Genomic DNA, 17699 nt, shown 5'->3' with positions numbered 1-17699 from the left:
ACACAGTGTATTATAGCACTTACGAAAACTATTATGCGCAATGAAATCATCCAAAGTTACAGATATAATTGAGAAAACAACAGGGCTCCCTGTCTGATACAGATATTTTAAATCCTAGAGATCAAAGTATAGCTCACAATTTTTTTTAACAGTGTGTAAAAGTAACGAAGATATATTCAAAACTAAACAGATAAATATTTATAGTTACTCACCGTACAAGTTTGAAGAGTTGCTGTTTCTCTAGGCAGCATAAAAGCTGATGCTGTGACTCCTGACACAGCTTCAGCCGTTGCCAGTCCATCAGAAAACGTTGTAGTCAAGCCATAAAGTGGTTTGGTAGATAAATAGGCAAATGAGAAAACTGATGGAGCCATTGTGTCATTTGGATGGTCAGATATCGTTAGCACTGAACTCACAGAATGTGTTTGCACCTCAGATGATACTTCAAGTTTTGAAGTTTGAGTAGTACTGACCGATGACGCAGCTATAGAAGAAAATGGTTTCGGTTCAGAGGACGAATGTACAGTGGACAGTACTGATGCACTTATATTAGAAGGAACCGCAGTTGTGTTTGTGAAATATGGAGAGTAAAATGTCTGAGATGTTTCTGGCGTAATGGTAGCACCTTGAGTATGGACAGCTTGGACTCCTGTTGTTAATTCTGGCTCTTCAGATTTTACTGTATCAAGGGGCATGGCTCCTTTTGCTTCTGAAATAACAGAAAAATAGGTGGGCTTCACAGAGCTTGTGATGGATTCTGTTACTGCTTCTGCCTTGTCTGAAGTTGCTGATACAATACTAATGTTTTGCCCAGTACTGCTTATCATTGAAGAGGCTGAAGCTGCAACTGATGAACGGGCCATAGCCGACAACGTTGTACTAGCTAGAAATGTGGAACTGTAGGCGGTGGTTGGAAGTGTGACTTGCTTAGGCAATACCGCAGTTTTCTCTGTACCACTTTTGCCCATTGATGTGGATGGCCCACTCACCATCACGATGGGAACTTCTGTTTTTTCTGGTAACAAAACTGATGAAGATGTTGACTTAGATTCTGGTGAAGCTGTAGTTGTTTCAAGTGTTTGACTTGAATCAAGTGATTCAGTAAATGAGGCCTGCCATGTGAATTTTAGACCAGTACTTGTCTTTTGTATAGAAAATGAAGGAAACGCTTCTTTTTTCATCGTTGCTAAAGAAGAGGAAGCTGCAAGCACTTCTGGTGAGGAAGGGAGAATTCTGGTGCCAAAAATCAAGTCAGCTGTTGTTCTAGTTTGGACTGTAGACTGCAAAACAGAAGTAGTTCCTGATACATACGGCTGTGTGACTGAATCAGTTAAATGCAACTCTTTTTCAGTTGGTAAAATAACTTGTGTAGGACCTACTGAGGTAGGTAATATGCTTGAATGAATGCCTTCAGGTAGTGAGGTGATTAAAGGGTATGAAGAAGTCAATTCTACTGTAGCTTCAGTTGTGCTAAAGACACGTTGTGGCTGACCAGTGGATTTTGTTAGAGTTGCTGCAGGATACTGGTAAATTGGGGTACTCCTTTGGCTCGTCAACAAAGGCTCAGAAGTCTGACGACCAAGTTCCATAGCCTTCTGAGTAGAAAAATGTGGTATAGCTATGGTCTTTGTGGTCTGTACTGAAAGTTTATCTCTGGAAGATGTCTGCCAAGAGAAGGGGCCTACTGAAGACAGAGGAAAAGATGGCTGAGCTGTAGGTGCTGTAAGTTTTACTGTATCTGTTATACTTTGGACTGTAGATTTCAATGCTGTAGAAACTATTTTAGTTTCTACTGGATATTTTGGTGTGGTTGTTACTTCCGGTATCATCTGTGTTAAAGAAGGTGAAGAAACCAATTTATCTGCTAGATACTGAGAGGTGGAGAAAGCGTAAGAAGACTTTGTTAGTGGAAGTGTAACAGAAGGGGACAGAGTTGATTTTTCTTTGGCTGTCATTACCTTTTGGGTTGTTATGAGCTGACTGCTGAATTCAGAGGATGGGGAGAATGTGGCATAAGTGATATTTAAAGTGGCTTTGCCTGGCGATTTGTCATGTGATGCTGTTGTTATTGGACTTGATTGTTCTGTTATAGTGGATAAAGGAGAGAAAGTCAGGACTGGAGAGGTCTTTTCTGTTGGTAACATAGATTTTGCTACAGTTGTTCTTGGATACAAAGAGATCATTTCATGGGATGTATGCACAGGACTGAGAACTGTCAGTGATGCTTCTTTTCCATATGAGGGTAGTGAAGGAAAAGAAATGTTTAAAGAGATTAGAGAATGTGATGGTGAAGAAGGGAAAGCAGATGGCTTTCTAGTAGAGATGCTAGTAATTCTTTCCACTTGTGATTTATCAGGCTGTGTTGTCAACAATGTGGTTTCAGTTGCACGAAGGAGAGCAAGTGGAGATCCGGTGACAGATGTTCTTTGAGCTGACTCTCTTTCTGTAGCTACAAAAGGAACTGTGGTGGTTTCTTTTGATGAGATAGAGGCTTTCATTGCTGATGTGGTAACACTACCTGAATATGCTAAAGTGCTGGTCTTCGCTGCACTTGAAACCAGAGTTGACTTGTATTCGGTAGATGTTTTTCCAGAAAACAAAGTTGGCTTAGCTCCTAATTCAAAAGGGGATGTTATTTTGGATGTTACCTCAACAGACAAGGGTGTCACTCTGGTAGTCTCAGCCACAATGGGATATTTAGTGTATAACGTAGTCAGGAACTCTGTTGTGTTTAGAACTGTGTGTAAGGGATAACCTGTAGTTGAAACAGTTTTGAATGTTTTTTTTAATTCACCTGAAGCTGGAGAAGCAGGAGTAGGAACAGACACTGAAGGTCTTTTTGTAGAAAAAGTGATGGATTTTTCAGTTGTAGAACTAGGATGTAGTGAACGTGGAGGGAAATAGGAACTTGATGTATGCTCCACATGAGATGTTGTTTCGGGAGTTTCCTTTTTATGAGTTGTAAATGATAACGAAGTTGTTTCTGATGACCTCTCTTGAGTTTGCAGAGTTGTCTTTGGACCTAGAGTTGTAGTGAAAGGTACCTCTGCAGCACCCGTCAGGTGTTGAACCATTTCAATAGGAGGTTTTGTAATTGCCTTTCCTAATGAAATAGGTGGTGTGGATGTTGGTGAAAATGTAGTCTTCATGCTTTGTTCAGTTAAAACAATTGCTGCTTTTGTTGTTGCTGAAGACAAAGTAGTGATCACAGGAGAAAGTGATGTTACTGTAACATTAGTTACTGTGGTAAAAGACTGTCCTATGCTTATTTTTGTCCCTTCTGAAGTTCCTGTTAGGTTTACTGGTGGTGTATATGAAGGCATGCCCAGAGGTGGTGATGTGGAAAACTGGGGCAAATACACAGTAGTTTTTTCTGTTATTGATTCAAATGAACTGGGTGTAAATGCTGTAAGTCCTTCTGGTTTTACTTGTGCTTCTTTTGTGGGAAGTGTTCTTGTGGCTATTTCTGATATTTCCATTATTTTAGTTTTGACTGGCATTTCTGTTGTTCTAAGTATAAGTGGTGTTCCAGTAAAAATAAAAATAGAAACTGGTTTGCTTTCTGATTCTGTGCTTGTAGTCACTGCGTGTGTAGCAGTTACTGTCTGAGGTTCTGTAGCCCTCAATAGCTTAGTGGAACCACTACTGATCAGTTTTATCTTTGTGGAAGTTTCTGAACTGACAGTAGATGGAAACAATGGAGAAATGTCAACAGGAGAAGACAAGCTTACATTAGATTTTGTTGTCCTAGATGTCGCTGTAGTGCTTCTCCCAGATGTCATTTCTGTTGACTGTGAAGAAATATTTGATGATAAAGTTTTGGTTGGAAGTGTTGTATTAGATGTCACAGCTGAAAATTCAGTTTCCCCTGTAGTTGCACTGAGTTGCAATTTTGAAGCAAGTGTTGTTTCCATGTCCTTTGCTTCAGGTACAAGAAATGAAGTTACCGCTTCACTGATCACTGCCAAACTTGTAGTTGATGTTACGTGTGAAACTGCTGGTGTTCGAATGCTGGGTATCAAAGGTGGACTATCATCTGCAGGTTCAATGCCTGAAATCAGACACAAGTAAACAGTAGTCTGAAATTTATAAATAGTCATGAAGCTAGCAGAGCTAAAAGGAAGTTATGTTAACTGATATAATTCCGATATTTTCAATTGCCTTTAAACTTCTAAAATTCACAGACAAATTAAAAAATAAACTAATTAAATCATTTGCTTCACATCTAATGTTACTGAAATGTTTTAAGAAGAAAGAACTTCTTTCTTAATTTAAAATTTGCCTCAGATTTTTGAGGAGTGAAATTATTTCAACTAAAATGTATGTTTAGTGAGCGCAAGATTCGTAAAACTAAGGTCATAGTCACACAAATTTAAGCACCAATATTTGAAAATTTGACTAAAAGACCCAAATAAATTAATAAGCTAAGTATCATACATAATATATATATATAAATTTTCAAACATACAGTCTTCAAAATACACGCATCTTTGAGTAATTTCATCCAGCAACATATTGAGAGGACAGGCAGGGATGCATCCTTCCACCCTAAAAGAAAAACAATTAGTATTAACTAGTTGAACAGTATCTTCTGGATCAAGCATTTAATTTTAGGAAAACAGAATTTATTTATAAAGTATTTTTAGATAGAATAAGACTGTCTACTTAAATCTCATCACCTCAGTATACTCCTTCAAAATGTCATTGCCATGGCTTCCATTTTCACTCAGATCTAAGCAAAGGCATGAACTTCGCAATACTCAGCCTTTGAAATGAACGGTCGCAGGTTCAATATTGAATGCTATTGCTTAAGAAACACCAAACATCTTTACACACCAAAATCCAAATGCCACTTTTACCAGATTTAGCACAAATTCCAGCTGGGAGGAAAAGGCAAGGACAGATATGGCTGTTGCAATGCCATAATGAAAAAGTAGGGGAACAACTATTTGAAACAAACTTGTAATCACTTCTCTGTTAATACTTTATAATACCCCCCACCTTGAAAGTTACAAATATACTAGTCATTCCAGAATCTGACAATACTTACCTAACAACTGAAATGTCAATTTCATGTAGCTGTCACAGCAGGTTTTATTCAATTTCTTTTCTCCTTCACTTACTTCCTTATACAAGAACACAGTCCTGCTATACTGAGCCTACATCTGGTCCCTCATATTCTTATTATTCTGCATATTACCCAAATTACATAATTCTCCATAAAAATACAGATCCTTACTTTGGTACTGCTTGACAGTTTTTTCCCAAAGGGTCCCTGCACGTCTTGAAACAAGGGCTTGTACAGGCATCATAATGCCATTCACATGCAGAACGGGACAGAAATTTAAATTTGACATCTGAAAAACAACGAAGATCTGTTATTCTTATATATTTCTAGAAACACACACAGATACATATCACTAAGAGGCATGCTTTAAGTTCACTGCAGCTCTAAATCTCCTACTGTTTCTACCTGTATTCTCTACAAATAAAATTGGTAATTATTTTTTGAACTGCTAAGGTCTTTAAAACACAGAAAAACAGTTTACATTTGTGCAGAGTATATTAAAGAGCGCTGGCTCTGCAGCCTGTTTTACTCTTTGTAGTATAAAATATGACATTGAATTAGCCACATTTACTAAATATTACAATCACTTGAAAATAAAGCCAGGCAAGTTAGAGCTTTTGTTTTTAAGTTTTAAAAACTATATCAACAATGAAACTACATGCTTGGTTATTCAAACAAAATGCAAAATTAAGATTATGTTGATTCAGTACAATTATTGCTACTAAAATAAAAAGCACCAATTGGATACACTGGTACTTTTTATAACATGAAGTATCATAACACTTGTTTACTTTATGTGTAAAATTTGCTGATATAGCACAAAGGTGTACATAACTTGTATCATACAATTGTATATTAAAAGCCAAAACAAACACCACTCCAAATAAAGTAATCAGAAATTGTGCCAATTTAGTGTCCTTAAAGCAATATATCTTAACAGTTGATCTTCTCAAAAGCAGTATAAGATAGCCACTCCAAGATAAATTAATTCAAACCTCAAAACATTTTGAATCTGAAATTCTAACTTCTCCTACAACGAAGAAAGCAACTCAGATGAGATGAGACGTAGTCTTGCAAAATTTAACTCAAAACATATACTTCACCAGACAAAATAGTACCAATAATGAAACACTATGGTAAATTAAAAAAAAAACAACAACCAAAAAAACCCCCAAACCCAAACTGCCTTTAGAGTATCTACACAGTGTTTATTGAAAGACTTCAAATTCACATAATTGAAACCCAAAGTAAAAATTCCGATAGAGGAAGAGTTAGACTTCAAAGTGAGAATAAACAGAAATAAGGATCAGCTATTCTTCCAGTGCTTATTAAATTATGCAGAAACTTTACAAAATTAACGTAAAGAAGAAATACACTGAGTATAAACTCTGAAAGAAAAAAATTGTGGCAATCATTGTGTGGGCAACATGCACTTGCATGTTCAAATGCAGTATTATGCTTTCTTTTTCACTACAACCCTGCCCCACCTGCATGCAGAACGGTTTCCCGCACAATGCTAGATTAGCCCAGGGCCTCTAGCAATGCCTGCATGACTTACGGAATGTATCTGGATTTCAGCACCTGAACTATGACAACCCACCCCAGCTCCTTCCTGTAGCAGGCAGGGCAGGACAGTGACACTTCCTTTATATTTATGCCTACAGAAGACCACCATCATGACATATGGGTCCCCTCTGGATTGGTAAACCTGATCTTAGAGCTATGTTGTTCAGAGCCTACAAAGAGTAGCTGCTCTTAAAGAATGTTTACATTAATGACCAGAAAGAAAATGCTTATTACTTAGAAAAAGTTTCCATTTTTGGTCTTTTGAAGTCTTTTTCTTTTAAGTTTTGCTGATCTTCGCTTGACTGAGATACAAAGAGAGTAGCTCTTTTACATCTTCTTGAAGACATTCAATTTTTCTGTGAAGATCCTAAGAAATAGTTCTTCCTGCAATTCAGGGACATCTGCACTTACAGGTAATTACCTCTCTGACATTATTAACCATTAATGTCTTCTTTTTTAATACAAATAATTCTCTTAAATCAAAGGCATAAATCAAAGTCAGACAAAAGAGCGTGTATGTTGCCATCTAGTGTTATCCTTTTTACATGTCACTAAGGATGTAACATCACTGCTTTTGAAAACATGATTCTTACGACAGTAACAAATGCATTTATGAAGTTACATTCTCCATGAAAAGCTAAGTACAAGTCACTGAATTCTTCTGTGACCCCTTCTAGTGAAACCAACTTAAGCTGCTAAAATCTAACGGAGGAAGGGAATTATTTCCATACATTTTGCTGACTGATGTATGGGATTTTGTATGCACTGACAGGTCAGAGTGGTAAGGTTTAAGGACAAAAGAAGATATATCACAAAAAGACAGAACATACCAGAGACCTGTTGGCACAGGCAATCACCAACAGTAGTAATAACCAGCAATAACAGCATATCTGAGTGGACTCTAGGAAATCTCATTTTCAGACAACCCTAGATCAAGTACAGAGACAGATCCGTAACTTTTAACTCTTGCCACAAAGCTCACCATTAATCACAGAAGAAGTTTCAAACACAATAAAGGCACAAGCTTTGCAGAACACATACTGTAACCCAACGAAATGCTAATTTCTCAATTTAGCAGAACAGTGATCATGAATTAACACCTCCAAGTGCTGGGATTAACATACCATCTCCCATTCTCCAAATAAACTTAGACTTTTACAAAATGATTGCCATGTTTTCCTCAAGCTTTCCTACAGATTAAGTTCACAGAGTCTGCTGGTGTTGCATGCCTTGGTAGGAAATAGGGCGAATTTCTACGTAACTGCATAGCATTTGTTGAGTGGTTCATAAACACCACTTTCAGTCAAGAACGAACAAAGTCATGCTTGCCTGCAAATTCTGTCTCTACTTCTGCAGAAAGAAGTGTGGACAACAGATGAATTCATTAACCTGGTCGTAAAAATTGTTTTCAAAGAAGAGCTGTAGAACCAATGGACATGTAATTTTCCAGTCAAGGGATTTTAGAGAATTGAGTATGCCGGGCCAAGCTGTATTAGGTTTTTTAGTGTGCAAATTACATAAAAGAACAGACCAAATCACCACAGCAAGAGCTGAATATAATATATTGCATGAATTGGTTTCCAGTATCACAAAAGTTTTCAGTACGTCTCAGTAAACCCATCAGATATAGTGAAATCTGTGCTTTATTATGAATTATGGGAAAATGCTTTTCCAGCATTAGGAGAATGTCAGTTCAGTCATTCATCATATTTAAAGTTTTCACTATTGGCAGCATCACTTCTGGAATGCCTAAGCAGCCCAAGGACCTAGCTGATTGACTGTGCAAGCCACTGTTACAAAAAACCACAGCAAGATGCAGTTCCTGCTTAAAAAGTTCAGACTAAATAGAGATTAGACAGAAAATGAAGGGGAGGAGAAACAAAGGCACAGAGCCATGTTCTGAACTAACATGAATTCAAGAATAAGCCAAGAGAACAATAAAGTATCTCTATACCTAGCTAAAATAATAGATTATTTTGCCTCTTTTTAGTACATCTGTATATTAACTAGAATCCCAATACCCACAATCATTAGGGTATAAGGAAAAGCAGTAACAAAGTGCTTTAAAGCCATTTAAGCATCCCTCTCCCTAACTGAGGGAAATATTCCTTTCACTCTCTGTATCGATTTTAGACATTAACTTCCATGCCAGACCAACCTCAGCTTTATTGTTACTACAATGCTGCTATTTCCATGATCAAAACTACCACAGCTCAGAAACTCTGGATTTCACCAGTGTCATAGCACGAATGTTTTATGCTAGCCAGGATGCTCATCAGCCACCTCCACCACATGCTTCCCATTTTTTTAATACTTAAATTCCCCCTCCAGCAATGAGTAATACGAGCTTACTGTACTCTGTGCAACAGTACAGTTCACTCACAACAAAAGAATGATACACAGTTTACAGACAATGAGTCAAGCTTCTAGTATCAGGCACGTGTTCCTCAGAAGGGTTTGTCATGGCATTTGAAAATAACAATGTGTCTCCTGATGAAGTCTACCAGCATTTGTCTTCTGCTCGGTGACACAGCAAATCCTTCACAAAATGGTAAATTATGCCCTGGATGACAGTCACTCCAGTTGACATGCCAACTGAGCCCACAGTTCTTTTACCTAACAGGAGCTGAGCATATCGACGTGTTACAGTACTGCAGAAAGTTTTTGTATGAATGCAGGTATATGCATTGCCAAAGACAATATATTAAAAGTTATTCTCCAACTCGATTGTTTTCTCACTTGCTTGGACATCAGAGAAGCATTTTGTTCCCTGTAACTTATGATTTTCAGTCTTCGTGGCTTTCAAAAATAATTCTGTGGTAATGAGAACAGTTACTACCATTTAATGAAGAATTTTAATATTTTATCATTGAAAAGAACACTGTGGTGTTCTGTTGAGTCACAACAACTTTTCTTAGTAACTTGGCCATGTTTCTGTGCGTTGACAATTCCTACTGTTCACAAGTCCATCCTGCGTTTTTTTTCTATGCTGACTCTCACCTCATAGGGACAAAATTTGCCATTCTCAGAATATGCATATTATGAATAATTTCATGCTATGCTCAAAAAATGGCTATTTACTTTAAAAAAACCCTAAAATGTGGAATGTTCTAATGTTAATAAAGGGTTGTATTTAAAATAAAGTTTTTAAACATAATGGAAAAAAAATTAAGTATTTGGATTTTCATTCTCACCTGACACTTTTTTCTGTTTTGCTACTTTTCCCAAAGACTGCAAAAAAATCTAGTAGGAACAAAATTTGCTTTAGAATTAGTTCTATTTATAATGGCAGCAAAACTCTGCTTAGTAACGTAGATTGCCTATCTCCTCAGATACAAGTTTAGAAACATGAAATCCTATCTACCCACTTAACAAACAAAAACTACTAACAAACTCTGCCCATGACTTCTAAGTTTCTGCAATGAGAAATGTAAGCAAATATCACTGGAAAAATTGAACTCTGTGCCCAGCCAAAACATCACTGAAAGCAAAGTATAATTATCTATCTCTCAAATACTTTTTAGTTTACTATTACGATGTTGGATAAATATAACCTTGTTAACGTAACTATTTAATTGCCTCCTATTTATTCAGTCAAAAATGGGAGGTCAAATGTTTGTGTTTGTGGTATAAATAGGAAACACGTTCTAATTCTACAGTAACCTCCGTCTGATTCCAAGAGCTACCGAGCAGATGTGTTCAGTGATATACCCGGGATTTGTAGGTACAACAGCAGTTGCTCAGCATTATCCAGTCCCAGGCCCCATGTCATGATCTTTTAGGACTGACGATGCATACAAGCTCAAATTAAACTTAAGAGCAACTCATTATAAGTAAAACAGGACATTCTGGAAAACTAATTCTACTGATGGAAATGGATAAGAGTAAGTTGAAGTTAAAATAGGCAATGATATCATATATAAATCTGACTTAAGATGCAAGATGCTTTTGTAAAAAAATGTTTTTCATTAAAATTAATTTCATTTTCAGTTTTGCTCTATGTTTGTGAATGTGTTTCAGTTAAATAAGATACAAACATTAAAAGCAACCAAAAATGCCCTGTATCAAACTTAAACATTGATAAATACCTCTGTGCAGTGTGCATATACTTAGTGCATCTTGAGATTTTAATTTTAGCTGAAAATTCTATCTGAGACAGGCCTTATATTTACAGCAAGTTAGCTATTAAAGCACACAGCTAGCATTATTAAGAACTTTCCTGCAGAATTTATATAGGGCAAGTCACATTTTTATAATATATATAAAATTAACTCAGTGATCTTAAAAAGGTAAAGCATATTATGATAATTCTATGAAAGGTAAAAGGTAACTAGCTTGAGCACATTATTTTTAAAAAGTGTAAGAAAACTGCAGTTATATCCATAAAAAGATCATCAATTCCCTACATCCAGTAATTTCCCAACAATTTCAAATGTGAATTTATCGCTCTTACATGACAGCTCTGTGCTTGTCCATATGGTAAGACTAAGTGTATTCTTTCTTTCGACTGAATGCATACAAATCCATTGCCAGTAAAAATTCCTGCATAGAATGCAAAATGTATTTTCTTGTGAGCAAGTATACTCTAGATATTCAAATTCAGTTATCAACTCAAACTCTCAAATGTTTGTGGGAACAGGACAGCAGACAAATCTGAGTATAATGAAAATAACCCAATTTAAAAGCTGAAGTGACTTCTGATGGAAAATACTTTGCAGTGTTAGCCCATCATATCTGAGCAATTTATAGTCAAAGTATTTCAATGTGACAATATTTATTGCTATGAAACTGGAAAAAGTGACTCGTCAGCTGACTTTAAACAAACATCTATCTATTGCTGTGGTCATCAGGTCATTCAAAATTCTTCCTTTTGAATGTGCGTCACAGAGCATGAAGAAGTCTCATGAGGAACTTTCTGGCCAAGGGGATTTACTGGGCCTATTATTCTGCTCCCGATATTTATCCTCTGATTCCGCAGGAATAGCTGTTCCCGGTTCAAGAGTTTCTGATCTAATATGCAAAGCATTTACAATAGTCAGCAGGAAATTCAATATGCTTTTGCCTGTGCACTCTGGAGCTGGTGTAACTTTTCCATTAACTTAAACAAATGCTGCTGTATTTTTAGACCATGTAATTACCCTACATCAGCAGGCTGGCCCTTGTGAAAGTACACTGGAGAAAGATTCAAGCTCTATGTTTCTCTGCTTATAAAACTCTGAAACCCAAGCCCTCGGATGTGGTGATTAATGAAATGCCTCTTGATCATTTGATCTGATCCCACTTGCTGAGGTAAATTGTTTTAGTTTTCCATTGGCATAGATAGGATTTTTTGGTATAATGACTGGAGGGTAAAGACTTCACACTTGAAAAGACATACCACTCTGTGTTAATGGACGACCACTGAGAATTGGAACATGTCTTAACCTTCTTCATTCCTCCCTCAAAGATAAAAGACTAAGGAGATATTTTTGTTATGTCCAAAGAAAGTTCCTTGCTTGAAATGCTGTACGAACATCCTGGTAATAGCATTAGCTCTGTAATTCTGCTGTTCAAAAACCTCAACAGCTCTGTGATTACAAGCATTTGTCAAGAGGCAACAGGCATTTGGCAATGAGAAAATCTGTCATTTTTTTCTGAAGTTGGAGTGTGCCAGTCAACAGCTGCATTAGGCTGTCAGCATAATGCACCGCAAAACATCGGCAGATTCACAATGCCACCATTAACACTTTAATTCAATGTTTTGATAACAAGAAGCTCCACGAGGCATACAGTTGGCCTCTTCTGTCATAGAAGTCGGTGCCTGCTTCAGATTTGTCTGTGCTGAGATTCAACATGGTCACTGTAAAACATGGCCAGGGCATGCTTCATTTGTTACAATATTTCATTTTCTTTCTTTGCTTGTAAAACAAGTTTCAGTTTCAGAGAATGAAGAACTGATTTTAAAAAAGGTATTGCCAAGAATACCTATTAAAATACTTCTGCTACCCCAATAAACAAATTACTAATGCATTTGAAATTACAGCACAATAAAAAGCTTTAGAATGTAAAAATAAACACTTGTAGTGATTTTGGAATTTCATATAACACACAAAGGCCAGTGGTTTCAGCAAGTAGTAGTTATCGCTGAAGTTTATAAAGTTATATGAAAGCATTTGATGTATCTGATGTATTCAAGACAAGCAGACACTAAAGCAAATGGTGGTTTCATGAATAATCTGCTTTGCTTTATTTTATAGGCCAATATAATTTCTTGCATCTTGTTCTTGACCTGTAAGGCCATCTTCATTTCAGCACATGGTTCCCAAGTGTTTAAGAATATGTGAAAACAGTTATTCTTATTATTTCTTTTCCTTACTAATCTAAAAAAGAGCTTGATTTATTAGTGATTTTTTTAATGTGTGTTTTTTTGTCATCAGTTCTTGTAGAAGCAACTTCTGGATCCAGCTCATATGAAGGGTCCTAAGAATATCGCCTACATTTCTGATCCTTATGTCTCAATGGAATGGGACTACTATTAGAGGAATGGGAATCTCTCAAGTGGGTAGAAACACTCTCACAGCAGTCTATGTTGTGTATTCAAGAGCTGTAGCTCTCCAAGAAACGGTAGAGAAACAGACATCTAGATCCCCAAGAAAAGGCATATATCTCCACTTAGATGGTGCCTGAAACACTAGGGGATAACATCCCAAAAGGCAGACCCTCTGTGAGTGGGTACATGGATGAAGGTCAAGGTGTTTTTCAGGGGAAACACGAGGTTGGAGAGGTGTAATCTGCAGGCAATGTCCTTAGCACTGGATGGCATAACCTCTGAGGCGGCCACAAAGCTTGCAATGAGAATCCACTGTACAGAAAACCCTCTTGGTAGCAATCAGAGGGAAAGGAGGACAAAACATCATCCACAGACCTTAGCTCTTAGAAATGCATTCAGTTCTTTTCTATTCCCTTTGTGAATCCATTATTCATCAGCATGAATCTTCTACTCCTTAAGAATTTCCTCACCACCTACAAAGCAAGTATTGCCCAGAAACTATACACTAGGCTATGTATTTCCAAAACTAGTTGGCAAATATAGCTAAGTTGTGTGTTAGGCTATTTAATGGCTTTTGACAAGAAAACAGAATCTCATCCTCACTACAAAGCTCAGGGAAGAAGATTTTGAGCCTGCATGTCACAGATTATTCACAGCTCCCAGTGATGTAGGGGAGAAGTAAGCAATTTTGTCACCTCTGAAAATATCAGTACCATTTAGCCTGTATTTTCACAGGGAGCAAACTGCTGTTCATAAAATACTACTTTAATTACCTACCTACAAGTTTAAAAAGGGTCGACAGTCTGAACTCCTCTGAATGATGGTACTTCAAAAGCTCAACTGAAGAGGCTGAAACGTGGATGAAGTATCCTGGTTTTGCAAATGACTCAAAGGAACTGTATCCTGAAAGCCATGTATTCTTGTGAATGACATATGTAGATCTGTTGTGAAACTCTTCGCTTTTTTCCCATTTAGAAAGAACAAGAGTATTATTAGAGGCCAACTGAAGAAAATAGTTTGGTCTCTCAGCTGCTTCAAATGAAATCAAGTTGGAATCTGAAAAACACACACAGAACTCATTTACTTGCTGATATATGCATAATAAACTAAACTCGCTCTGAGGTACCACTACTGATATTAGTAGCATCAGCAATGAAAACTGACTTTGGCCTTATCAGTGAAAATAGCCTGAATCTTGTAAGAAAATATACTGTATAGAGATTGCAGAGTGCTAGATTCTGATGGATATTTAGTTTTCTAAATATCCTACAGATTTCAACAGGAATACAAGCAGATTAAAACATTTGCCTACACCAGGATAAAGGAATATAGCCCCGCAGTCAAGCAGAACTTCAGTTTACAGCCTTCACTCAGCCATATATTTAATAAAAATTTAAGCTTCATCTATCTAGCTTTACAAGTAACGTTTGCCATCAGGAATTTATAGCTTAAGAGCTCAGCCTTTCATTAAAAATAAATTACAAAAATGATTTTGCATTCAGCTTACAGCTTTATGTCTTAATTTCTAAGCGGTCAGCTCTCTAGCCCTTCCCCTAAGAATAACAGCAAAGTCTGTTTTCTGGCAAATGTACCCACATGATACCCTACCCTGAAAACAGTACTGTTGATTTCAAGCAAGCCTCTGTACAACCAATTGCAGAGTGGCAGATCTTGAGCCCATTACAGGCATCTGTTGCTCACAGAATTACTTCATTCTGTTTTGCTGTAAACTCTGCTATTCTCTTGAAAACAGCCATTAAACTACTGTAAAATCAACTAACCCTCCAGGCCTGGGTAGCATTTCTTGAAAAAAAGAATGCATAGAAAACAAATGATCTCTATTAAACAGATAGACTATCACATTCTAGAATAACGCTTCTGGAAGACCAGCTTGTTTCCTGAGCATAAAAAGTTCAATTACTCTGAAAAACATAGTGGCACTTGTGAATATCTTTTTATTAGTTGTCTGTAGCAAGTAGCTATTTGATAAGTAACAATGGACAGTCAGTGTGACTTATAATACCTGCCATATAGCCAATCAGTACATCAATGTCCCAAACTTTCCATTGTCTACGATTTGTCTGAAACTGATGAAACACATCCATTTTTCTGAGGTACCAAAGAACCAAGATCACAGATATATAAATGAATACATGGATATGAAACATACTGTACTGATTGTATAAACTCCTCCATGGCCAAATGATGAAATGCCATTTGCTCAAATTGGACTATAAGGCACAAATTCCATTTGCCAAGTTAAATTCTGAGTGATTTTTACATGGGAATAGAACAGTAGGACTGACCTTCCCTTTCCAAACCTACATTGAACGCAATGTACAAGTGTCTCAAAGCTATGACTAATAAAAGAAATCTGGCCCTGGATATTCTGTTACATGAGTTCTTGTGTCAGTTCTACAGACAGCAGTATTACTAATCAAATGCTTGTCATTTTTTCAACTGACCCATATCCCTTCTTTGATTACACAAAGACAGCCACCTTCAGGCTGTCCAAAGAGCTGATCAGGGGACTCTGGGCAGTAAAACTGTATTGAGACTCAAGTGCTCTGTGGGCATTAAAATTGCTTATGCAGACAACTCTAGCATTTAATCAACATCACAAAGTGCTGAATATATTCTTGTAAGCTTTCTCCACCTGTCTGAAGGTGTGCAAGACTTATTTTGTCTGCTGAATAAGCAAGCAACACATTCCTTCAGTGGAAACTTAAGTTGGGACCTGAAGGAGACAAATTTGCAGTATACATTCTTACAGAGCTCAGGTTAGGGACAATGGGCATCTCTGTACAAGTGGGCAGACAATGAGCGGTGGTGACAAAGTGAGTGAATTAGGGAGTACTTTTCTTGTATCATTTCTCTCCCATTCTTTCCCATGTCCCAGTTCTGCCAGAGGAAAGGTGGAGGGAACACCACATATCTGGAGCACTGGGCTACAAACACTGGTTTGGTGCTTCTGAAGGTTGGGGCAGGGGGAGCTGTTGCTTTTCGACTAAAAGTATCTGCTTATAAAGCTACAATCATCTAATTAAAACCAACCAAATGAAAATTTTGGCAGACAACATTAAGGTGCACAATCAGCTGACAGATAAAGAAAATATTTTTTGACCCAAGTCTATTCTTAAATGTAGGCTTGTATTCAAGGGCAGAATTTGCTCTGCCTTATTTAAGCCTCTAGGTTACAGCGACTTTACCATGTGCTTTGGGTTTATAAAGTCCTGAAGTCAGCATAAAGCCCACTGCATGTCCAGGAACAACATCATCTTCTTTCACTGGGAAAACAACACCATCCACCAGTTTCACTGCCATTACAAATTCTCCATCCAAATAGCTGACCAGTTTGTATGGACCCTTTCCCAGAGCTGTTGGGGGGGGGGGGGGGAAGGGGGGAACAAAAAACCACAGAATTACCTTTCATGTCAAGTGTCACAAATGCTTGAGCTCTAAATATTATGATACAGCACATAAATAAAAACACATCTCTCTACTCTGAAAATAGATCTAGGTGCCATGCACTAAACTATAATGACAACCAAAACAAAGCCAAACTCCTTCAGAAAATACCTGTTCTGAAAACTGTCCAAAATACCTAGTTTCAATTTTCAAGATTCATGATTAGCTTCTCTTTTTCCTCCCTCTCATCCGCTTCAGTTTCATAGTCACTTTAATAAAGTTAGCTGACTCCTCAGTTATTTGATTTAGAAGTAAATAGTGTTCTACAGACCACCCTGAGATCCCTCTCAACTGTTTATTTGTATGGTTGAACTTTAAAAGTCTTTAAAAAGTCTTTAAAACCTATTTTATTAGTGTCCAATGTGTGAGGCATTTTGCAGGGAATAAAAGTTTGTTGTCATCAAGTATTGAAGAACTCCTTGAACAGTGTATATACAAATGTAACCACTGGGAAGTGAGACAGGAAGAAATCAGCATCATAAGCAAAAGAATGGTTGTATTTTACCTATAAGTAAAAAAAGCCAGAAGGATGTGGTTATAATTTCACAAATCTTAGTGTCACACCTCCTCACTTAGTTCCAATTTCACTGCAGAAAAATATTTTAACGTTTATTTTTAAATGTTATTTGAAATTATTTTTGTAAACTTCTCTGTTAAAACCAGGCATTTTAGACCACACCTGAGCAATTCACCTCACTACCATTTTACCCACAAGCCAGGATGCGGCAAGCATACATCTAAGGTAGAAGTTTCCCAAAACTTCTCAGCTGATAGTTGCAGCTAATACCATTGACCCTTAAAGTCTGTTCCTACAGGTTAAAAGTTTGGACTGCAGTTTGCAGCCTGCCCTCATATTCTGGTTCTCCCTAACCTTAAAATTTATTAAGAGTTTTGAAATCCTAAGGAGGCTGCACTACAACCAGTGTTTTAGATTGTAATGGCATAAATAGGTGGCCAGTTAGGACACAAGCCCATGCCTAGCTAAACATGTACAGCGATACCTGGTTACCTTCAGTGCAGGGAGTTGAAAAACATTTTTTAAATTACTTAAAACATCTAATGTTCTGG

General features: G+C 37.2%; 1 protein-coding gene across 1 annotated transcript in view; it reads right to left on the bottom strand.

Moving 5' to 3' along the window:
• The window catches only part of OTOG (otogelin), a 104699-nt gene that overhangs the window by 27212 nt on the left and 59788 nt on the right, over nt 1-17699 (bottom strand). Inside the window, exons 32-36 of the mRNA XM_076344098.1 lie at nt 16373-16540; nt 13941-14219; nt 5240-5357; nt 4469-4548; nt 213-4051 (exon numbers count right to left, since the gene is read on the bottom strand). Of these exons, the coding sequence (XP_076200213.1) occupies nt 213-4051; nt 4469-4548; nt 5240-5357; nt 13941-14219; nt 16373-16540 (4484 nt within the window). The remainder of the gene's footprint in view (nt 1-212; nt 4052-4468; nt 4549-5239; nt 5358-13940; nt 14220-16372; nt 16541-17699) is intronic.

This window comes from Aptenodytes patagonicus, chromosome 7 (genome assembly GCF_965638725.1).
Source record: "Aptenodytes patagonicus chromosome 7, bAptPat1.pri.cur, whole genome shotgun sequence".
Classification (NCBI taxonomy): Eukaryota; Metazoa; Chordata; class Aves; order Sphenisciformes; family Spheniscidae; genus Aptenodytes; species Aptenodytes patagonicus.
This window is presented reverse-complemented; position numbering and strand designations above follow the sequence as displayed.